We start from the raw sequence: 24518 nt of genomic DNA, 5'->3' as shown, positions 1-24518 counted from the left end.
CCCAAGATTTGACGGTACATGGCCCCTTCCATCGTCCCTTTGATGCGGTGAAGTTGTCCTGTGCCCTTAGCAGAAAAACACAGCCAAAGCATAATGTTTCCACCTCCATGTTTGACGGTGGGGATGGTGTTCTTGGGGTCATAGGCAGCATTCCTCCTCCTCCAAACACGGCGAGTTTAGTTGATGCCAAAGAGCTCGATTTTGGTCTCATCTGACCACAACACTTTCACCCAGTTCTCCTCTGAATCATTCAGATGTTCATTGGCAAACTTCAGACGGGCCTGTATATGTGCTTTCTTGAGCAGGGGGATCTTGCGGGCGCTGCAGGATTTCAGTCCTTCACGGCGTAGTGTTTTACCAATTTTTTTCTTGGTGACTATGGTCCCAGCTGCCTTGAGATCATTGACAAAATCCTCTCGTGTAGTTCTGGGCTGATTCCTCACCGTTCTCATTATCATTGCAACTCCACGAGGTGAGATCTTGCATGGAGCCCCAGGCCGAAGGAGATTGACAGTTATTTTGTGTTTCTTCCATTTGCGAATTATCGCACCAACTGTCGTCACCTTCTCACCAAGTTGCTTGGCGATGGTCTTGTAGCCCATTCCAGCCTTGTGTAGGTGTACAATCTTGTCCCTGACATCCTTGGAGAGCTCTTTGGTCTTGGCCATGGTGGAGAGTTTGGAATCTGTTTGATTGATTGCTTCTGTGGACAGGTGTATTTTATACAGGTAACAAACTGAGATTAGGAGCACTCCCTTTAAGAGTGTGCTCCTAATCTCAGCTCGTTACCTGTATAAAAGACACCTGGGAGCCAGAAATCTTTCTGATAGAGAGGGGGTCAAATACTTATTTCCCTCATTAAAATGCAAATCAATTTATAACATTTTTGACATGCGTTTTTCTGGATTTCTTTGTTGTTATTCTGTCTCTCACTGTTCAAATAAACCTACCATTAAAATTATAGACTGATAATTTATTTGTCAGTGGGCAAACGTACAAAATCAGCAGGGGATCAAATACTTTTTTCCCTCACTGTATGTGTGACTCGATGCAGGGCTCTGGGAGTCAGTGGGAGCCATTGTGTATTGCCAACCCGCTGAGCACCAGGGCTGGTTTCACTTACATCACACTCAAAGTATGCCCTTTCTTGTTTCAACTGTTTTATCTGAGCAGAAAATAAATGCCACGTTGCATTGCATAACCAACCAAGTAACTCGGGACAAATAAAACAAATAAATAAATGAAAAGTGGGGGAAAAAGTTCATGATTCATCTGGAATGTTCTTAGCTCTCCCAGGGGCGCGTGGTGTGGTGTGGAACCTGATCATATGTTCTTCTTGGCACTGTGACTAGTACCTTCCTCCCCCGCCAGCTGCCCAGGGTTCTGGGAAGAACCGGGGGGAGACCATCTCTCTGTGTCTGTTCTGATCAGAGATAACTCTCTCTCTCTCTCTCTCTCGCTCACGCTCTTTCTCCCTCCTTCTCTCTCTGCTGCCTCTTCTCTCTCCCTCCTCCCCTGATCCCCAAGCCCCACATCACACCTGTTAGATAAGACTCCATCCTCCTGTTCCTCTCCTCTGCCCTTTAGATACGGCAACTACACTCTCATGATCCCCTACCTCCTGATCAGCCCAGCTGAATTTAGTACATAACCGACACATAGACATTCACTGAGAACCTGGGTCTGCATGTACAGCGTACAGTCTGTCATATGAGACTAATAGGATATACTGCAGATATATCTTCTGAGATTTGCAGTGCGACAGCAAATAGAGCCACCTGGAATGCCCACATTGTTTACCCATGGCAGCCCTTAATGCAGTCAGTGGCCCCTCCTCCCAGTGTACATCAGAGCTGATAAGATGGAATGAATGGCCTGCTGGCCTGGAACGGTGATATATGAGTTGTTTCTGACATGGCTGGATATGTAGTGGCTCCTTTCACCTCCATTGATTACATTAAATCATACCATTATCATCAGGGACGTAGTGGTGGGTATACGCAATGGTGTGTTCACTCCTTTTCATCTGTGTACGTGACCAATAAAGTGTGATTTGATAGCATTAGTGTTTACATAATGGTTGGTTACATCATGGCTTCCCACCCTCTGTCCCCAGGCATCTGAATCTGTCTGTGCGTCCCAAGCAGCTCCCAGCTTTGGTGCGTAGCGGGGTCCCAGAGGCTCTCAGGGGAGAGGTGTGGCAGCTCCTGGCCGGTTGCCATAACAACGACCACCAGGTGGATGAGTACCGCACCCTCATCACTAAGGTAGGCCTGACACCTGACCCTTGAACCTTCATGGAAATAAATGTATTTCCTGTTACCAAGTCATTTACGGTTTCTATGCCTTTAGTTTTCCATGTGGGCCAATTTATAGGTGAATTCTGAAAAGCTATCCAAGGATTGATGCGTCTCTGCTTGGCATTCAGCATTAAGGAGTTCGATTGGGGCTAAGGCCCTGCAATAGACTAGCGTCCTGTCCAGGGGGTGTACATCAAGCTGCCTCACGCTACAGAAAGAGGAGATAGGCTCCTGCCCTATGAGCAGTTCCGACTCGCACAAGCTAATGCTCGTGCAAGGCTACTTACTAGCCAAGGGGTTGTGTTTTCAGGGAGTGATATTGGTTTTTGTAGAATACTTTTAATTTTCTTCCATGTTGTTATAATGTTCTTAGCTGTGAAAAGATTGTGGATGAGCATGCGCATCTTCAATATGTACCCATTGTTCGTCTTTAGTGCATTTAACTATATATGTCGCAAGTAAAAGGCTTGGGTGGCGAGTTGATACAATTCCAAGTCCTGGAAGGTTAAAACCACCCTCAGACTTTATTAGGAAGATGTAAAACGTTCCTTTTTAATTCTATGAGTTTTTTATTTGCCCATATAAAGTCTATTATGACAGAGTATACTTTTTTAAAGAATGTCTTCGGTGGGGTAATTGGTATTACCTAAAATAAGTATAAAACCTTTGGGGGCCATGCCATTCTGAAGAGGTTTATTTTACCTGTTAGATTTATGGGAAGATTGTTCCATTTAATTAGGTCTACTTTGATATTGTTGAGTAATGGGGTAAAGGTATCTTTATATATTTGTTGTTTGTTGTCACTTGTTAAGCATCATAAGTATTTGATATATTTTGTGGTCTACATAAAGGACTGCTGTAGATCAGGAGTTATTCTTTTTATTTTTCCTATTGCCATTATTTCGTATTTTCTTCCACGTTCATTTTATATCTTGAGATTTTAGAGTATTCTGAAAATGTTTTTAGCACGGGGGGCATTGAGTTTTCAGTATTGGTCAGGTATATCAGGAGATCGTCTGCAAATAAGTTTAGTTTATATTCATGTTTACCAATACTGATACCTGTTATGTTTGTGTCCTGACTAATTCTTTCTGCAAGCGGTTCAATTGCCAGTGCAAACAGGAGGGGGAGAGAGGACATCCCTGTCTGGTACCCCTTTCTAAAGCAATTTCATCAGATAATGTATTATTTGTGTATATTTTTGCCTTAAGACATTTATATAATATTTATTATTTCAGCTGGAATGTTGAAAGCTTTTAAAGTTTTGAATAGAAAAGGCAATTCAAGACGGTCGAAAGCCTTTTCGGCATCAATAGCCATTATTGATAAATCTATCTTGTTTTTGGCGTATTGTATTAAACTGACCCTTGAACCTTGACCTCGTACCTAACCTTATCTAACCTGAGGTCAGGGTCATAGTGTAAATGGCATAGCTTACTGATTGTTTGAGTAGATCAGTTGGAGCAAGGTGAGGACAGAATCCCTCTTGATCACATGATAAGTTATTTGGAATGCAAACCTGGTGACTTGTAGGTCAGTGATTCTGCGCAGTCTGACTGCCATGCAACTTTGTCGTTCTCAAACACTCACAGTGTGAGTGGCGGTGTGATTTCTACCCCATTATTTAACTGACTAACTGTGGATGACTCAGGGGGAAACCTTCGATGTGAAACTGTTTATTTACATTTTTTACATTATTATTGTAACTTGTGTCCAGAGTGTAATTGGATATGTTCCCCCAGTGTTGGGAAAGTGGGTCTGTAGATCGGAGGCCTTGATACGCCTGTCCCAGGTGCTGGGTGGTGAAACTGGAATCTCCTGGGTGGAGAGGAGAATGTCACCAACAGTACTTGGTTTTGTTTCAGAGAAGCTGTTTATGTCTAAATGGTCAGAGTGGAGAGAGTGTGTGTTTGTGCGCTCACATGGGCGTGCATGTGTGTGTATGAGTGTCATAGTCTGTTACCAATGTTGAGATGGTTTTGTGAGAGGGGAGGCGGGGCAGGAGGCCTGAGATGGGAATCAAAGGCTGCTTTTCCACAACGTCACATCACATCAAACACAGGGAAGCTCAGCTTTGTGGGTTGCGACGTGCTACGGCACCCACATACTTGGTCCGACCTGTTCGTTAATGTTGTATGTCCCGGCATCCTACGAAAGCCACAGCCCCCTTAATCTTGTTCCAACTACTGCTTCATTAGATTATAACTTTTTGTCAATGATTTCTCAGAATGTCTTATTTATTGAAGCGGTCTTGAGATTTTCCACCAGTTATGAATTTTTCCACAAATGCAATTTCATCAAATCAAATCAAATTGTATTTGTCATGTGCGTCGTAAACAACAGGTTTAGACTAACAGTGAAATGCTTACTGACGGGTCCTTTTCCAACAATGCAGAGTTAAAGATACAAATTGTGACACAAGGAATAAATGCACAGTGAATAACGAATAACAATAACAAGGCTATACAAGGTCATTGAGGTAGCTACAGTGAGGGGAAAAAGTATTTGATCCCCTGCTGATTTTGTACGTTTGCCCACTGACAAAGAAATGATCAGGCTATAATTTTAATGGTAGGTTTATTTGAACAGATTACAATTATAGACTGATCATGTCTTTGTCAGTGGGCAAACGTACAAAATCAGCAGGGGATCAAATACTTTTTTCCATATAGGTAGGGGTAACGTGACTAGGCAACAGGATAGGTAATAGACGGTAGCAGCAGCGTGAGTGTGTGTTTGGCTTCAGTATGCATGTTTGCGCGTGTTATGTGTGTGTGGGCATATATAGGGTGTCTGTGTGTGTTGGGGTGTCAGCTTAAGTATTTGTGAGTGTGTGGGTAAAGTCAGTACAGGAGAGTTAGTGCAAAAAAAGGGTCAATGCAGGTAGTCCGGGTAGCCATTTGGTTAGCTATTTAGCAGCTATTTATGGCTTGGGGGTAGAAGCTGTTCAGGGTCCTGTTGGTGCCAGACTTGGTGCACTGGTACCCCCTCTGTGTAGTAGCAGAGAGAACACTCTATGGCTTGGGTGGCTGGAGTCTTAAAAACAATGTTGGGCATTCCTTTGACAACGCCTTTTATAGAGGTCCTGGATGGCAGGGAGCTCGGCCCCAGTGATGTACTGGGCCGTACTCACGAGGCTTGGGCAATATACCGTAAATAATTCAATACCGTTTTAAAAAATGTATTTTGATTTTTTTCTGTGGGGGTGGGGGGGGGGGCGTGCTACGCCACTGCTTATAACTATGAGTTAAGTATAACTAGAAGAAATCTAAGATGGGTCAAATAAATTATATCCAGCGTAGGGCTCCAGCTATGCATTTGGTTTGCTAACTTGCTAGCTAAGTGGTTAGATGTCAAAGTCAAGCTTCTTGGTTGCAGCAGAGACATTCAATCCCCTCTTGGATCCTTGTTGTCTAAATTGTTTTATAAAAATAGCGCCCCTTGTGTGCATGTTCGGTAATACCGTATACCCCGGTATGTTACAGAAACGGTATGACGGTATGAAAATCTGGATAGCGCCCAACCCTAGTACTCACCACCCTCTGTACTGCCTTGCGGTCGGGTGCCTTGCAGTTGCCATACCAAGAGGTGATGCAGCCAGTCAAGATGCTCTCAATGGTGCAGATGTAGAGCTTTTTGAGGATCTGAGGGCTATGCCAAATCTTTTCAGCCTCCTGAGGGAAGAGGCATTGTCGTGCCCTCTTCACAACTATGGGGTGTGTGTGGACAGATTTTGTTTTACAAGATTGTAGGACCAGCTCTAAATCATCAAAGTCATGTGACTCTATCACTAGCTTGATAGCTTAATATTCATTTTATGCAATATTGGTGGAATATAGCTTTTGTTCAAATTGAATAATGATAATGTTGTATAACTGCTGATGCTCGTTGTCATTGCTCCATTCCTGTCATCTGTGTGTTATTTCACTTGGTTGTTTAGCAATGCACTAGTTTGGATTGGGGTCGTTGCCGAGTTACTGTAAAGTCCTTTTGTGACTGCTGATGTAAAAAAGGGCTTTATGCCGTACATCAATTTGTTTGAATGATTGATTGATTGAATGATTGATTGAATGATTGCCAGTAGACCACCTGTTAACCATAGAGATGATCCGCCATTTTGTGTCCTTGCATTGCACACACAGGCAGATGAAGGAATCTGAGGTAAAGGCCTCTCTTAAATCATCAAAGTGGAAGATGAAGGCTCACTTACGTACAGTATCTCTCTCTGTGACAATCTTAAAGTCATTATGTCCTTCCTTCTCCCTAATTCGTCAATGTCCTATTTCTTGTTAATGTAATTTCTATGTTATGTGACTGCTGGTCAGCCCCTCGTTAGGAGTTTGCGGTGGGTGGTGCTTGGCTGCGGTGTGCTGCAAGGTCTTTACTCACACTGTGGTAGGAGGTTCTGGGCTAAGTACTGTGTGTGTGTGTGTGTGTGTGTGTGTGTGTGTGTGTGTGTGTGTGTGTGTGTGTGTGTGTGTGTGTGTGTGTGTGTGTGGCCCTGCTAGGGGTGATGGATGGTAATGCTAAAACGTTTGTCAACTCTCCTCACATTTAACATTCTGTCCTCATGTACTGTATCAAAGTGTCAAAGTTTGTTCCCCTCATCAATCTACACACAATACCCCAAAATGACAAAGCAAAAACAGGTTTTTAGAAATGTTTGCAAATGTATTAAAAATAAAAAACTGATATGACATTTACATAAGTATTCAGACCAGTACTTTGTTGAAGCACCTTTGGCAGCGATTACAGCCTACAGTCTTCTTGGCTTTGATGCTACAATCTTGGCACACCTGTATTTGGGAAGTTTCTCCCATTCTTCTCTGCAGATCCTTTCAAGTTCTGTCAGGTTGGATGGGAGCGCTGCTGTACAGGCTCTGGCTGTCTGGGCTCTGTCTGGGCTCTGACATTCAGAGACTTGTCCCGAAGCCACTCCTGCATTGTCTTGGCTGTGTGCTTAGGGTTGTTGTCCTGTTGGAAGGTTAACCTTCACCCAGTCTGAGGTCCTGAGCACTCTGGAGCAGGTTTTCATCAAGTGTTTCTCTGTACTTTGCTCCGTTCATCTTTCCCTCGATCCTGACTAGTCTCCCAGTCCATGCCGCTGAAAAACATCCCCACAGCATGATGCTGCCACCACCATGCTTCACCGTAGGGATAGTGCCAGGTTTCCTCCAGATGTGACGCTTGGCATTCAGGCCAAAGAGTTCAATCTTGGTTTCATCAGACCAGAGAATCTTGTTTCCCATGGTCTGAGAGTCTTTAGATGCCTTTTGGCAAACTCCAAGCGGGCTGTCATGTGCCTTTTACTGAGGAGTGGCTTCCGTCTGGCCACTTTACTACAAAGGCCTGATTGGTGGAGTGCTGCAGAGAAGGTTGTCCTTCTGGAAGGTTCTTCCATCTCCACAGAGGAACTCTGGAGCTCTATCAGAGTGACCATCGGGTTCTTGGTCACCTCCCTGACCAAGGCCCTTCTCCCCCGATTGCTCAGTTTGGCCAGGTGGCCAGCTCTAGGAAGAGTCTTGGTGGTTCCAAACTTCTTCCATTTAAGAATGATGGAGGCCACTGTGTTCTTAGGACCTAAAATGCTGCAGACATTTTTTGGTACCCTTCCCCAGATCTGTGCCTCGACACAATCCTGACTCGAAGCTCTACGGATAATTCCTTCGACCTCATGGCTTGGTTTTTGCTCTGACATGCGCTGTCAACTGTGGGACCTTATATAGACAGGTGTGTGCCTTTCCAAATCATGTTCAATCAATTGAAATTACCACAGGTGGAGTCTAATCGAGTTGTGGAAACATCTCAAGGATGATCAATGGAAACAGGCTGCACCTGAGCTCAATTTTGAGTCTCTTAGCAAAGGGTCTGAATACTTATGTAAATAAGGTATTTCTCTTTTTGATTTTATATACATTTGCAAAAATGTCTAATCTGTTTTCGCTTTGTCATTATGGGATATTGTGTGTAGATTGAGGAAAAACATTTATTTAATCAATTTTAGAATAAGCCTGAAAAAGTGAAGGGGTCTGAATACTTTCCGAAGGCAATGTATCTAGCCAAAGTTTTAAATGGAATAACATTGCTTGTGAACTTCAGAGCTGTAACGATTTGACAGTTTTTGGCTTTGGTTAAAGGCAAGTACAAACGCATACTAGTAGTAGTCATGGTGCCAGCTGGAGAGTCTACACATCCTGGGTGATGCGATACAACGTCATCACCTCACTGGCTTCTTCTCTGGACAGCTCTCATTGGCTATTGCCGATCACCGTTCTACACTACAAGAGCATTGCAGATTTTGTGCCGATAAAATCAAACCTGTTTGAAAATATCGGGACGTCTGGGACTGCTCAAAGATGGGATCGGTAGCCCTCAGATTGCGCCTCTGACCCGCTCACATTAAACGAGCGTCAGTGAAGGCCTAAATCAGGGCCCGGCTTAAGTCTACAGTACAACAACAATATGCTAAGTAAGCATCCCATACGGTGTCTGCAGATATTTTGTTGACCACACAGATATTGTGTAAAGCCCTGTTTGTTTGTTTGTTTGTTTGTTGACATGGTGTGGGGCAGTGGTTTTCCTGGCCTCAGTCACGTCAACTGCCATTATGTAAAGTCAACATCCTGCGGTGCCCACTCCAGGGTTCCAGGTGGCAACCCCATCGCCCTCGCCTGTACCCCTGTTCCTGTCTCTGTCCTTATCTCCTGGGGTTTGTCCAAATGATCTTCATCACATGCCGTTGCAGGACGTGTGTGTGTGTGCGCGCGTGGGTCTGTGTTGTCTTAAGTCGTAAGACATCACTAGCCCTGCTGTCTGTGGTAATGCTAAGATGGTGATGGAGTGATATCGATCTGGATGAGAGAGAGTAGACCACTTCACCGGGGTGGTAGCTCTAGATAGTGGTATTTTCTGTCAGACTTTGGAGGTTTGTGGAGAACGCCACACGCACACATGCGCACACACACACACACACACACACACACACACACACACACACACACACAGAGACAGAGTGCTGAGACGATTGCTGCTTTATTTAGCCTCCTCTAAGTAGAACTGCTTGTACCTGATGACTCCAGACAGGAGACACGAGACGTTCTCAGATCCAACCAGGTCACTACACTACTCACTGACAAGAGGAGAGGAATCATCACGTTGGAATCATAAACACAACTTTTTTTTTCATAAACAAAACAATTGTTTTATTTTATTATGGCCTTGGAATGTGAATGTGTGGAGTTCCCCACTCCTAAGTGCCTGGTGGTAACATATTAAGGACACTACTTTATTTTAGAATCAACTTTATTCTCAGCATAGATATACTAGAGTAATACTTTGAATCCACATGTATGATTTGTTTAAGGTTGTTAATGCATGAATCCACAAGGATTTGATTTTGGGGGGTATTAGCCTAGTGACTACTGAGTGACTAAAACCATGCTATACAGTAGCTAAATGAGAACCCTTATCTTTATGTGGCCTTTCTTTGCACTGATTGCAAGTCTTTGTACTGTTTGTAATGGGACATAACATCAATGTGTGTGTCCCTGTACGTACAGCCTGTACTCTCCTCAATTCTCCCCCTCTCTCTCTTTCTCTCTCACTTCCATTCACACTCTCATTCACTTGCTCTCTCTGTCTCTTGCTCTCATTCACTCTTTCTCTCTCTCTCTCTCTCTCTCTCTCTCTCTCTCTCTCTCTCTCTCTCTCTCTCTCTCTCTCTCTCTCTCTCTCTCTCTCTCTCTCTCAGTTCAATAAAATATTATAGGGGCTTTATTGGCTTGGGAAACGTGTTTACATTGCCAAAGCAAGTGAAAAAACTAAACAACAACCACTAAAACCAACAGTGAATTAAACAAAACAACAATCAGACATTAACAGTAAACATTACACACACAAAAAGTTAAATAACGAAAAAAAAGAGAAAAAAAATGGATATTAGCGGTTTAAAATTTTACATAAGCTGTACTTTATGTAGTGTTGTGACAATGTATAGACAATGTGACAGTAGAATGTATAAATGACGGGGGGAATAAATAGGCAGATAAATATAGGTTCATTTAAATAGGTGTTTCTGACCCACTGGTTGACCTTTTCTTATGGCAGCATGTCACAAATCTTGCTGCTGGGATTACACGCTGTGGTATTTCGCCTAACAGATACGAATTATTTGTGGGTTTGTTGAGTCAATTAGACCATGTCCATTTCAAACTTATTTAAAAAATAAAATAAAAAGTTATTTCAGAATATTTAGGCAAGTTAGCTGGCTAACTCATTGATCCTGCTTTGTAGTATATCCCTCTGAAAGTCAACTTTTGTATGGTTGAATCATTTGGAATTGTTATACATGTGAAGGCTTTACCAGTTCACAACCATGAATTGAATCCTTATGGTGTTTATACAAAGCCCCATCAGATGCATTGAAATCAACCTACTTGTGGAGAGTAATTTGTCTTGCACATTGCTGTTCACAAAATGTCAGTCCTTGAATACACAATGCTCTACATTGGGTTTATAGTAGACTCTCTGGACAGTCACCCTGACTGGCAAAGTGAATCTACAGAGATCTAATAGCCTAACCTTATGTGAACTTTTGTGGTGGGTTGTGTCTTAAATCTAAATATCACCACAGTTTAACAACAATTATTCTGTCCTTCTCTCTGCATTCCACCATTGTACTTGATTCAATGGCATTGGCAACAGGAAATACCACCGTATCTGACCCACATTCTATTTCAGGTTTCAGCCACGTTACCACGTGGTCCTAAAAAGTCAAGTAAGGAATCATTGTGGGTACAGAAGAGATACATCTTTCCAGCTAATCCTAACAAAGTATGTAGTACCTCCACATAACTTGAAATCTAAATAGCCTATTCCTGGGTTTAAATTATAATACATTGTGGGTGCAAAATATTATTTCGCCTTTTCAGGTAATCCTGAGGACTATCCACAGAGGTATGGTTTTAAATAACACTGGGTTTCAGTTATGATACACTAACTGCAGCCTGCATGGAGTTGGTGTATGCACCCCAAATGGCACCAGATTACCTACATAGTTCCCTACTTTTAACCAGAACCCTATGGGGCCCTGGTCAAAAATAGTTCACTACATTGGGATTAGGATGCCATTTTGGATAGAATAGAATCAAAAAATACGTTATTGTCCATCCAGGGTGGACATTTTTCTTTGGCATCACCTTACATTAAAATGATCACATACGCATACATTCTCAGTCCATCATACTGCATATTGTACACTAAAAACATAGAGGACATTAATACATTCACTCACAACTGACCGCTGCCCCAACTGCACTGAATAGATATGTACAGTCGTGGTCAAAAGTTTTGAGAATGACACAAGTATTGGTCTTCACAAAGTTTGCTGCTTCAGTGTTTTTAGATATTTTTGTCAGATGTTACTATGGTATACTGAAGTATAATTACAAGCATTCCATAAGTGTCAAAGGCTTTTATTGACAATTACATTAAGTTTATGCAAAGAGTCAATATTTGCAGTGTTGACCCTTCTTTTTCAAGACCTCTGCAATCCGCCCTGGCATGCTGTCAATTAACTTCGGGCCACATCCTGACTGATGGCAGCCCATTCTTGCATAATCAATGCTTGGAGTTTGTCAGAATTTGTGGGTTTTTGTTTGTCCACCCACCTCTTGAGGATTGACCACAAGTTCTTAATGGGATTAAGGTCTGGGGAGTTTCCTGGCCATGGACCCAAAATTTCGATGTTTTGTTCCCCGGGCCACTTAGTTATCACTTTTGGTTTATGGCAAGGTGCTCCATCATGCTGGAAAAGGCATTGGTCGTCACCAAACTGTTCTTGGATGGTTGGGAGAAGTTGCTCTCGGAGGATGTGTTGGTACCATTCTTTATTCATGGCTGTGTTCTTAGGCAAAATTGTAAGTGAGCCCACTCCCTTGGCTGAGAAGCAACCCCACACATGAATGGTCTCAGGATGCTTTACTGTTGGCATGACACAGGACTGATGGTAGCGCTCACCTTGTCTTCTCCGGACAAGCTTTTTTCCGGATGCCCCAAACAATCGGAAACGGGATTCATCAGAGAAAATGACTTTACCCCAGTCCTCAGCAGTCCAATCCCTGTACCTTTTGCAGAATATCAGTCTGTCCCTGATGTTTTTCCTGGAGATAAGTGGCTTCCTCGCTGCCCTTCTTGACACCAGGCCATCCTCCAAAAGTATTCGCCTCACTGTGCGTGCAGATGCACTCACACCTGCCTGCTGCCATTCCTGAGCAAGCTCTGCACTGGTGGTGCCCCGATCCAGCAGCTTAATCAACTTTAGGAGATGGTCCTGGCGCTTGCTGGACTTTCTTGGGCGCCCTGAATCCTTCTTCACAACATTTGAACCTCTCTCCTTGAAGTTCTTGATGATCCGATAAATGGTTGATTTAGGTGCAATCTTACTAGCAGCAATATCCTTGTCTGTGAATCCCTTTTTGTGCAAAGCAATGATGACAGCACGTGTTTCCTTGCAGGTAACCATGGTTAACAGAGGAAGAACAATGATTTCAAGCACCACCCTCCTTTTAAAGCTTCCAGTCTGTTATTCTAACTCAACTCAGCATGACAGAGTGATCAACAGCCTTGTCCTCGTCAACACTCTCACCTGTGTTAACGAGAGAATCACTGACATGATGTCAGCTGGTCCTTTTGTGGCAGGGCTGAAATGCAGTGGAAATGTTTTTTTGGGGGATTAAGTTCATTTTCATGGCAAAGAGGGACTTTGCAATTAATTGCAATTCATATGATCACTCTTCATAACATTCTGGAGTATATGCAAATTGCCATCATAAAAACTGAGGCAGCAGACTTTGTGAAAATTAATATTTGTGTCATTCTCAAAACTTTTGACCACGACTGTACATATACCAATGCAATTTACGTTGCATTTAGTAGTCCAACAGCACATACATTGCATACATTGGCCATTGAGCCCTTGAGCCAGTGCTGCTCTAATCTGAGTTGAGTTTGGTTTCCCATCTCCAAATACTGAAAGGGGGAAAATGGATTGGATTTGCCCTTTTGGAATCAGCACAGTGGAGGTTCCTCAGAGGAGGAAGGGGAGGACCATCCTCCTCAGTGAATTTCTTAAAAATAGAAATAGTGAAACATTTAAAAAGTTATCCTTTTTAAATAAAACTATACTAAATATATTCACGTCACCAAATAATTGATTAAAACACACTGTTTTGCAATGAAGGTCTACAGTAGCCTCAACAGCACTCACGGTGTAGCCGGAGCACAGCTAGTTTCCGTCCTCCTCTGGGTACATTGACTTCAATACAAAACCTAGGAGGCTCGTGGTTCTCACCCCTTCCATAAACTTACACAGTAATTATGGCAACTTCCGGAGGACGTCCTCCAACCGATCAGAGCTCTTGCCGCATGAACTGACATGTTGTCCACCCTACAGCTAGCTAGCACTGCAGTGCATGAAATGTAGTCGACTCAAAGAATGAAAGACAATAGTTGAACAGTTTTGAACAGATTCATTTTTTCAAAAATGGAGGAGGAGAGAGAGAGATTTAGTAGATTTTTTCCCCACTTACTTAGCTAGCGAATGCAGCGAGCTAGTTTAGCCTACTCAAACAGAGAGGGATGGTATGTTAGCTAGCTGGCTATGGATATCCAACGCTGGAACTCTCCTAGTCAAGGTAAGCTTTTGGTTTGATTAATGTATTACCACCGGGGTCCGCCGGTGTAATTGCTAAACTGCTTGCTGCTGACTGTACACTGTACTGCATGATTGTAGCGGATTTACTAACGCGTTAGTTCCAGTAGCTATGTTGACTATGACGTCAATATGTTGACAATGATGTAGGCTGTGTGTAGCGGTTAGCAGTCATGATATTAAGGTTTTTTCACCTGGTCACAGACAGCTGATGTGTTGTGCACTGAAGTCCACAAGTGAAGGGAAAAGGTGAGAGGTGGAGAGCGCGTAGATGCAAGAAGTAATTATACAACGATCAAAGGGATCATGCTGTTTGTATGTGGCTGCTATGAAAGTGAACTGTGTTTGTGATCAGTGGTGTATTCATTATGTTGAAAAACGTTTCTTAAATGGAAGCAAATGGAACGAAACAGGGATAAACATATCTGAATTTGTCCAATAGAAACTCTTGCTTGCGACTGTTGGACTAATGATTAAACCCTAGATCAGCTAGATGCAGGCAAGCGTGTGTGTGCAAGGCGGTATTGAATGTGTCAATGTCTGTCACCTTTATTACTCAAATTTCTCTCGACCTGTGAATCTACGTTGTAAACTTTCATTCATAGGCTAGGTTGTAGAAATCTTATGATGGGTATAGGGAAAATTAGAGTATCATGTAACATCTAAACCTATCGATGTGGTGAATGGAATATGAATAACAGTCATCCAATATGCTGGAATAGAAATAAGGCCATGCTCATTAAAAAAATGATTGTCCTCCCCCATCTTAAACGGCGCCGACCGCCAGTGAATCAGCATCACAATTTCCATGAAGTCTAACAATGTACACTGTGTTTGGCAGTACACTAATGGCTATCCCCTACAGTAATTTCCCCAATCAGCTTTATCACCATCCTTTCCCACTTCCTCCTCGCCAGCTTCCCAGATTTGGGCCTTGATAACATGAGATCCTCCATGACAGAAACCGGATGTTCTCTCATGGTGCTACCGTAGTACAGGATGGCTGAACCTGTCCTGAACCAGAGGGTATTTCCACAGAGATTCTTTGTGTTCTATGTTTTATGGTACATTCACTGTTTTTCAGACCAAACAGAGGCCATGTCTTAACCTGTGGCTGGCACCTCTTCCTCCCCTCCTCCTCCTCCACCACCTGCTCTTCTACCTCCTCCTCCTCCTCCTCTTCCTCCTCCTTCCTCCACTGCCTCTTCCACCTCCTCTTCCACCTCCTCATCCTGTTGGTGTCTGGTGCTGTCCACATGCTTGTCTGCTGTGTTATTTGGTTACGGTGGACTGGGGAGGGGTTCTAATAGTGGGCGTTCTCTCTCTTTACAAGCCCACTACTTGTTCTGTGGCCGGGTGCTGGTTGGATGGCAGTTGGTTGGGTCCTGGTCGGGGGGCGGTGGCTGAACACACACGCACCCATTCACCCCACTACCACACACAGCCCCCCCCTCCCCCCACCCACACACACCCCTCCCAGCCCATATATCCATACTGCCTCCAGATGTGCCCCAGTCCTTCTGTCCATAAACAGAGACCATAGAGGTCAGACACCATAGAGGTCAGACACAGGGCTGCTGCTGAGGCCCTGGCCCCACGCACGCCACCTCACCCCACGCTGTTAGTGAAAACAAACGCTCCCACAATGACCTGGCCTGTTCTCTCAGACTCTCCTATTGGTCGGTCTGTCTGTCTGTGTTCGTCTGTGTTTGTGTCTGCCCCAGGCCCACAGGACACGCCCTTTTCCTTCTTATTTTTTTCTCTCTGTGTGTGTGTGTGTCTGTCTGTCTGTGTGTCTGCCTGCCTGCCTGCCTGCCTGCCTGCCCCAGGCCCACCACAGAACGTTGAGTCCATCACTATACTGAAGCATCATTCTGACAGAGCCAATGATCAAATTCTTCAAAGAATTCAGGAGGCTTTCTACCTGGAGGGTTGTGTAACTTGGTTTCCTTTTGATGTTGTTGTCGTTAAGTCTGTTGTATGTTAGATTTATTATCATACAAAGCCAGTTCATCATGTCAAAGTCGGCTGTGTCACTGTTTTGATTTGTTTACAACGTGCTCAGGATCAACCTAGCTGGGCAGGTTGCTTTTTAGCTGTTGAAATGAGTTGCACGTGATTTAATTCTGATGTATTAATTATTGTGGATTGTTAAATGTATTAGGCTTATGTATAGGCATTAGACAACATGCTAACTGAGTGAGGGTCATTGAGTAGACCGGTAGACTTCACTAGCTGGTTGTACCATCTGTATCTGAACCTAGCTAGCGCTAGCCAGGTGTGCTACGGTGTCCGTCACCTGTCGCCTGTTGTGCTTTGAATAACTAATTGGATAGAGCTCTGTGCTAAACATGTTTGTAGCTGTGGCTCCCTCCCTCTCTTCCTTCATCCCTCCCTCCCTCCCTCTCTCTCTCTTCCTTCATCCCTTGCTTCCCTGCTCCCAGCTCCAGCCAGAGGAGAGCATCAGGAGCAGATGACTGTCACACTCCAACTCCCTCTTCATCTCTTTCTCTTCATCTATCTCTTCATCTCTCTCTCTCTCTCTCTCTCCCCCCATCTCTCTCTCTTCATATCTCTCTCTCTCTCTCTCTCTCTCCAACTCTCTTCTCTCTCTCTCTCTCTTCATATCTCTCTCTCTTCATCTATCTCTCCCCATCTCTTTCTCTCTCTTCATCTCTCTCTCTCGCTTTCTCACTCCTCTTTCTCACTCTTTCTTGCTCCCTCTCTTCATTTCTCTCTCTCACTCTTTCGCTCTCTCTCTCTCTTCCTCCCATCTCTCCCCCTCCGTCTCGCTCTCTTCATCTCTCTCTCTTTTCATCTCTCTTTCTTTCGCTCTCTTTATTTCTCTCTCTCTTTCTCTCTCTCTTCCTCCCATCTCTCCCCCCTGTCGCTCCCCCTCCATCTCTCTCTCCCTCTTCCTCCCATCCCATCCCTCCCCCTCCATCTCGCTCTAATAATGGATGAGCCCGGTGTTGTCTTGTCGACTCCCCACCTTTCAGAAGCCTCTATATTTAGCCCCTGGTGTGGCAGGCTGAGGAGGTGCATGACAGCCAAGGAAATGTGTCTAGAGCAGAGCACAGGGGAGAGTTATGTGTCCGACTCTGGCGGTGCAGCAGGGTGGTGTGTGTATCTTTGGGCTTCATCACGCTACATCCATCTCTCTGCCATGAGGCCTGATGAGACACTGCAGAACTAACAAAGACCTCCGGACCATGACGGACGGCGGAGAGACAGACAGACATAACACTGGTCCTGACAATGTTGTGTCTGGGGAGAAACTCAAAGACAATGCGGTCAGTCGTTGTGGGACAGACCAGTAGGCAACATCTAAGTCGTGCTCTCTCAGTCTGACCAAAGACAACTCTTTCATCCTCATTATTCATCATTTTTACGTGAGGAAGGGTTGTCTTTAGAGAGAAGAGGAATGTGCTCAACCAACGTGAGACAAGGTGCAGACTGTGGGAGGCATGACTGACTGTGTTGTGATGAGTGTCTACTGTTCAGACACGCTGTGGTCCTCAGAGAAGAAGACACGCTGTGGTCCTCAGAGAAGATGACACGCTGTGGTCCTCAGAGAAGATGACACGCTGTGGTCCTCAGAGAAGAAGACACGCTGTGGTCCTCAGAGAAGAAGACACGCTGTGGTCCTCAGAGAATAAGCTAAATGATGGAAAAGCTTCTGGTGATGCAGCCTAATGAGGAGCAGGTGCATGAGAGACGACAAACACACACACTTCATTGAAGGGCCCTGCTCTTGTCTTGGTAGAGTCAGAATCTCCCACAATACAGTTTGTGATGGGATGCTAAGAGAATTAATAGAACATTACACAGTACATATGGATATGTTCTAAAAAACCACATGAGTATTTATTTGATTTAGCATCAACTGGGTGAGACCAAGGACACAAGGCTCAGACAACACACACTGATGTCAGTTCAACTATGCGCAAATGTGTGAATCTGCGAGAGTTAGCCTATTGCTAACTTAATGAAACTGGAACTGAAACTCCAACCATGGTATTTGAAAGAGGGAGAGTGAGGACATTATGTATATGAAAGGGAGAGTGAGGACATTATGTATATGAAAGGGAGAGTGAGGACATTATGTATATGAAGAGGGAGAGTGAGAAAGGGAGAGTGAGGACATTATGTATATGAAAGGGAGAGTGAGGACATTATGTATATGAAAGGGAGAGTGAGGACATTATGTATATGAAAGAGGGAGAGTGAGGACATTATGTATATGAAAGGGAGAGTGAGGACATTATGTATATGAAAGGGAGAGTGAGGACATTATGTATATGAAGAGGGAGAGTGAGGACATTATGTATATGAAAGAGGGAGAGTGAGGACATTATGTATATGAAAGAGAGGACGAGAGGAGGACATTATGTATATGAAAGAGGAGAGTGAGGACATTATGTATGAAAGGGAAGAGGACATTATGTATTGAAAGGGAGATAGGACATTATGTATATGAAATGAAAGGAGAGTGAGGACATTATGTATATGAAAGGGAGAGTGAGGACATTATGTATATGAAAGAGGGAGAGTGAGGACATTATGTATATGAAAGAGGGAGTGAGGACATTATGTATATGAAAGGGAGAGTGAGGACATTATGTATATGAAAGGGAGAGTGAGGACATTCTGTATATGAAAGGGAGAGTGAGGACATTATGTATATGCGGTGGTATTATAGGAGTGCACAAATGATCCAATATCAAAACCTATAGGGCTGCAGACAGAAACATATCCTATCAAAACTGCTAGAAGACGAATTTGGGTCTATTCAGCCTAAATGTGTCTAACAAAAAGAGATATAGGGAGAAAGGGGCCTTTTTTAACATGAGACTGGTATGACCATAATGCACCAGGTGTTTATAGATAAGACAGTGTGTGTATATGAGAGAGAGGTGGTGTGTGTGAGTTAGAGAGGAGATTGTGTGTGTGGGAGTTAGATAGTGGAGTGGAGGCAGGGGTATTGCTGTGTGCAGCCAGCCAGCCAGTCAGTCAGTCAGTCATGGGATGGACGAGTGAGACTTGTGTACCCACGGCTGCTTACTGGCTGGAGCTAGACCAGGGGGAGGAGTGTCTCTGCCCTGCCTGAGAGAGAGAGTAAAAGAGAGAGAGAGGGAGGTGGAGAGGAAGAGCAGAGCGTGAGAGAAACGGGACTGAATCCGCTCCACAGAAGAGAGAGAAGGAGCAGAGAGAAACAGAGAGAGAGGGAGTTAGAGAAACAAGGCTGAATCAGCTCCACAGAAGAGGGAGAGAGAGAGGCTGGGTCTCTGCATCGGTATGCCTGCTCCTCCTGTTCTCCCACTCCACACGCCGCTGCTGCCCTTCTGAGTAGACCCGAACTCTGTTTGAAATGCCAATCACCTCCTTGAGGCTGCTCCTTCATCCTCATTCATTTATATTTATACTCGCCGTTCACCGGCGTGAGGGAGACCTGGAGTGCTTGAGATTTTCGTGGAAGAGAATTTCTGCTGAAGTTGCTGTGAAGAGATTACTGGGTGGTTTCGGCTCTTTGGACTCAATCCGCCTGATCTTTCCGTGTTTGGTGAGGGCACAAAGTCTCTGGTAACATCGGACTCTATAACTTGTGACTGCATTTTTTTGAGACATACAGGAATTCCTGTAAGCCAAGACGATCAAACTTGTTTGACAGTTTTATATTTTTTCGCTGCTACTCTTGCAGGGCAGGCACACTGAGGAGAGAACCAGAGGAGTAGGAGGAGAGGCTGCCAGAGTATTTGTCCTCCGCTATCTGTGTGCGTCTGTGTGATTGAACCTTCTGTGTCTGCACAGTGAGGGGTGCCCTGGGGGACTCCCAGACCCTTGTCGTAGACGAGGGCTAGTCCTCACATTGCTGCTGACATGGCAGAGGGTACACGGCTACTCTCTCTCAGCCACCAGCCTGATCTGCAGCTGAGCTTGGACCAGGAATAGGACCAGGACTAGCTACTGACCAGCCCCAGCCAAGCCCCCTGTCTCTGAGTCTAGGATCAGACCAGACAAGGATATTTCTGGAGCCTCCTGCCCTCTGCCAGTTGATCTGGTTTCAGACCAGGGGCTTTCAGAAGGCTGCAAGATGATGAACTCTTCCCTGGACCTGCTGGAGCTTGAGCTCCTGAACCTGAGCGGCCCTCCTTTCTGCCTCCTGGACGTGGGCTACAGCCAGATCTTAAACACCTGTCTACTGGAGGTAACCATCATCCTGCTGCTTACCGTTCTCATCATCTCTGGCAACCTGGTGGTGATCTTTGTGTTCCACTGTGCTCCTCTTCTCCACCACCACACCACCAGTGCCTTCATCCAGACCATGGCCTACGCAGACCTGTTGGTGGGGGTCAGCTGCCTCATCCCCTCCCTGTCCCTCCTCCACCACCTGAAAGGCCTAGACGAGGAGCTGACCTGTAAGGTGTTTGGTTACATGGTTTCCGTGTTGAAGAGCGTTTCCATGGCATCACTGGCGTGTGTTAGCGTGGACCGCTACATGGCGATAACGCGGCCGCTGTCGTACGCTACCTTGGTGACACCGTGCCGGATCCGCGTATGCATCCTCCTTATCTGGCTCTACTCCGCCCTTGTTTTCCTGCCCTCCTTCTTCGGCTGGGGGAAGCCCGGCTACCACGGCGACGTGGTGGAATGGTGCGCGTTGGCGTGGGAGACGAGGCCGCTCTTCACATCGTTCATCGTGGCGCTGCTCTACGCGCCGGCCGCCATGACGGTCTGCTTCACCTACGTCAACATCTTCCGGATCTGCCGGCAGCACACGAGGGAGATCAGTGAGCGCCGTGCCCGCTTTGGCCCACAGGAAGGCTCTCTGGGACAGGACGGCCAGCCGCAGCAAGCGCCGGCATGCACGGACAAACGCTACGCCATGGTGCTGTTCCGCATCACCAGCATCTTCTACCTCCTCTGGCTTCCCTATATCCTGTACTTCCTGCTGGAGAGCGCTAGAATCTACCGTCATCCCGCCGCCTCGTTCATCACCACCTGGCTGGCTATCAGCAACAGCTTCTTTAACTGTCTGATCTATAGTCTGTCCAACAGTGCCTTCCGGAAGGGTTTAAAGCGCCTCTGTTCGTTCTGCGTGCAGCGCGTGGACAGTAAGAAGTCCTTTGGCCCCGCACCGGGGCACGGACAGGGGCCCGTCTGCACACGCTCCACATGCCACGTTTAGAACCTCCCAGAGACCCGTGTTGAGCCAGAGTGATGTGTTGTTATAGCACTAAGCATGTCCTATACTGATGCTGAGCTAAAGGGAACAGGCTTCACAGGGAGTTGTGTTGCTGCAGATGTTGCGGCTGTTTCTTGACAGTTGAAGGTTTGTTGGAGGGTTATGTCCCTGGCCACAGCTGCCGCTGACTGGATCGTCTCCAGAGCATGAGACCCGCTTGGGAAGTACAGCCCAGACTCAGCCATGCGAGAGGGAGGACAGGGAGGAGAGGTGGGAGTTGGAGGAGGAGGGACGTGGAGTTACCCTAACCTTTGACTCCTGATATGGATGACGTAGCTATGGCTATGATGTTTCAGCGTTGGAGAGTTGAGGTTGATTGAAGACCTCCCTTCTGACAGTACTTGCCGAAAACACAAACTGTAAGAACACATGTTCTTTTAGGGGGATGTTTTTTTCTGAGACTCTATCTTCCTATCAGTTTGTGAAACAATTTGTATTTTTGCCATGACTTCAATGTATTGAATGCAAAAAAGGACTCACATTATTTAAAGGTCCAGTGCAGTCAAAATTAAGTTTTTACCGGTGTACATTTTACATTTACATTTTAGTAATTTAGCAGATGCTCTTATCTAGAGCGAATTACAATTTGTGGATTCATCTTAAGATAGCTTGGTGAGACAACAACACATAACAATCGTATCAAGTACATTTTCCCTCAACAAAGTATTTATCAGCAAAGTCAGTGCTAGTTTTTATTTTTTTTAAGCACTAATAGTTATTTAAGATACTCTTCAAAGAGGTAGGGTTTCGGACGTTTTTGAAAGACGGGCTTTCCTGACTTTAGGGGGAAACTTGTTCCACCATTGGGGTGCCAGGACAGAGAAGAGCTTTGACTGGGCTGAGGGATGGGAGAGCCAAGAGTACAGAGGTGGTGGAATGGAGTGCTCAGGTTGGGATGGAGGGTTTGAGCATAGCCTGAATGTGGGGAGTGGCATTTCCCCTTGCTGCTCCGTAGGCAAGCACCAGGGTCTTGAAGATGATGCGCGCTTCGACTGGAAGCCAGTAGAGTGTACGGAGGAGCAGGGTGACAAGGAGAACATAGCAAGGTTGAACCCCAGGCAGGCTGTGGCATTTATATCCTAATCTACAACTGATGAACCTAACACTGTAGGAGTCTGGAGTTTCAGCTTTCCATGGTGACATCACCATGCAGTAAATTGGTTAATAGACCAATAACAAAGAGAGTTTCAAACCTCTCTGCCAATAACCGCTAGTTTTCAGTTTTCCCCTCCCCACTCAGACCACTCCCCAGACAGTTCTAGCAAAATTCTTGCTTGAGAAATAGTTTTTTTTACTAAAAAGCTATTATTTCCCATTTTAATGGAAATCTATTACAGTAAGATACTTAATTGTTACCCAGAAATGATATTATGATATAAAAACAGATCCTTTGGGCCTTTAAAAAACTGAGAAACACTTGATTGCTGCTTTCTTATGCCTAGCTGAGTGGAGGTGTCAGTAACAACTTATTTAAATGTTTGCCCTTGTGCTTTTTACAGAAACAGATGATTTACAACATTGTGCACTGAAGGGTGCAGCAACCTCAAACTCTGAAGAGAAGCAAGTAGGCCTACTTCATAATGTATTTATATCTGGGTTGTTCTGAGGCAGAGGTATGGGCAGAGAAAGAGAGGACGACAGACTTTGTTTAGGTGTTCAAACACCAGGATTATTAGTAGAGCCGATGTTGGCCTTTTAACACTAACGGTATCGCCCGATAATTCCACCGATAGACAATATTTAATAAATAGGATGAAGAAAGGGAATCTCATGCTTATCTGAACAATTGCGGCTATTCCCATGATGTGTCATTCATTTCACAATTGAAGAAATCAGCATTTGAAGCGTATTTCTTGGACAATTGCTCTTTTGGATGGCAATTTATGAGAAAACAGTATATCGGCAGATATGTCGGTACATTTTGTTACCCCAAAAATCTGAATCGGTATCGGATCCTAAAAAAACATATCGGTTGGGCTCGAATTAGTAGTCCCAATTGAACTAGTTTACTACTGAGGGATCAGAGTAATCATTGACTGGATGACTCTTGTTTCGACAAACTTCCTTATCATCAAACTACATTCCAGTACATTCCGGTTCACTTATGAGGAGAATGTGGTCGTTGTGTCAAAGCAGAAGATTATAGAAAAGTGATTCCAGAATAGTTGATAATCTCCAAAGCTTTGCCCCATATCTGTGATCTATTCTGGACTAGGAGTATCTGCTGCTATACCGTTGGGGCTCTTGCGTATTTTTTTTGGCTCATTAAATCAACCTCACGTCTCAGTCTTTCTCAGTCTTAAGGTTAATGACGGTGAATGTTGAAGGTGAGTATTTAGAAAGCTGTGAGCTGCTGTTAGCTGAGGAACATCTGCCTCTGGCTGGGTGTCGTAAACGTCTCGTCCGGTCTGTCGACCACCCTCCACCCTTCTCAGCCTGCTCATTCCATCACAGAGAAAGCCAGGGGCGAAAAGAGAGGGAGAAAGAGAGGAATCGCAGCTGTGGTGTGCGTCAGAGAGAAAGCCCTAAGATAAACATAATGGCAGCAGTAATATTGTGACACACACACACACACACACACACACACACACACGGTAATGTGGGAAGTAAAACAGTGCCCCAGTAAGCAGAGTGCCCCAGTATGTCCAGCTCCAGACCCAGATGCTTCAAGACATTTCCCTTTTTCAGCCGGGGCCACAACACTACAGTATAAAACAGGCTGGTTCAGACCAGATCAGGCTGTGTCCCAAATGGCACCCTATATAGTGCACAAGTGTTTTTAAATGAATGTTACTTGATGTTTATTAGACTTTTCCCAGGTTTTGGCTTCTTGTCACTTTTCTCTCTTTGGTACTCTGACATTTGGGAGCAAATAGACAATGGACACAGTAGCTTTATTTTCCTCGCTGACCAAAGTTGAATATTTATTGGATTTTGTATGTTTTAAGAAGAAAGAGACAGAATGAGAGATGGAGAGAAAAAGAAAGCGTCATTCAGGGTGATTACTTTTTTTGATGGATGTTTTCATGTTAGGAATTTTGCAGTGATGAAGGTATGGACAGACATTGAGTTGGGCTGCTGGATTCTTAGGCTGCCTCTGCAATGAATCCAGTAATCTGGGTACAGGCGAAGGCTCCATCGAGGGTTTTTCTGAGTTGCCTGTACAGCAGGCCTATCTGAATTTATGTCTTTGAGTAGTTACGGTGTGACTATTAAAATTGATTTATTTTATAATATTTCAAAGCTGTACATAGTCTTATGC

General features: G+C 44.7%; 2 protein-coding genes across 4 annotated transcripts in view; both read left to right on the top strand.

Annotated features, from left to right (window-relative positions):
- The window catches only part of LOC121573460 (rab GTPase-activating protein 1), a 145384-nt gene that overhangs the window by 67670 nt on the left and 53196 nt on the right, over positions 1–24518 (top strand). For all 3 annotated transcript variants that reach the window (XM_041885470.1, XM_041885469.1, XM_041885468.1), the window contains one exon: positions 2117–2267. In XM_041885470.1, coding sequence (XP_041741404.1) covers positions 2117–2267 — 151 coding nt within the window. The remainder of the gene's footprint in view (positions 1–2116; positions 2268–24518) is intronic.
- LOC121573462 (probable G-protein coupled receptor 21) lies at positions 18967–21785 on the top strand. The gene has a single exon (XM_041885480.1). The coding sequence runs from the start codon at positions 20105–20107 to the stop codon at positions 21197–21199; it is 1095 nt and encodes a 364-aa protein (XP_041741414.1). The 5' UTR covers positions 18967–20104; the 3' UTR covers positions 21200–21785.

This window comes from Coregonus clupeaformis, chromosome 9 (assembly GCF_020615455.1).
Source record: "Coregonus clupeaformis isolate EN_2021a chromosome 9, ASM2061545v1, whole genome shotgun sequence".
Lineage (NCBI taxonomy): Eukaryota > Metazoa > Chordata > Actinopteri > Salmoniformes > Salmonidae > Coregonus > Coregonus clupeaformis.
Note: the sequence above shows the minus strand (reverse complement) of the source record. Positions and strands in the feature narration are given on the sequence as shown.

What these genes read in the sequence shown, in the direction of transcription:
- LOC121573462 (XM_041885480.1), top strand. Translation starts at nt 20,105, where the DNA reads ATGATGAACTCTTCCCTGGACCTGCTGGAGCTTGAGCTCCTGAACCTG.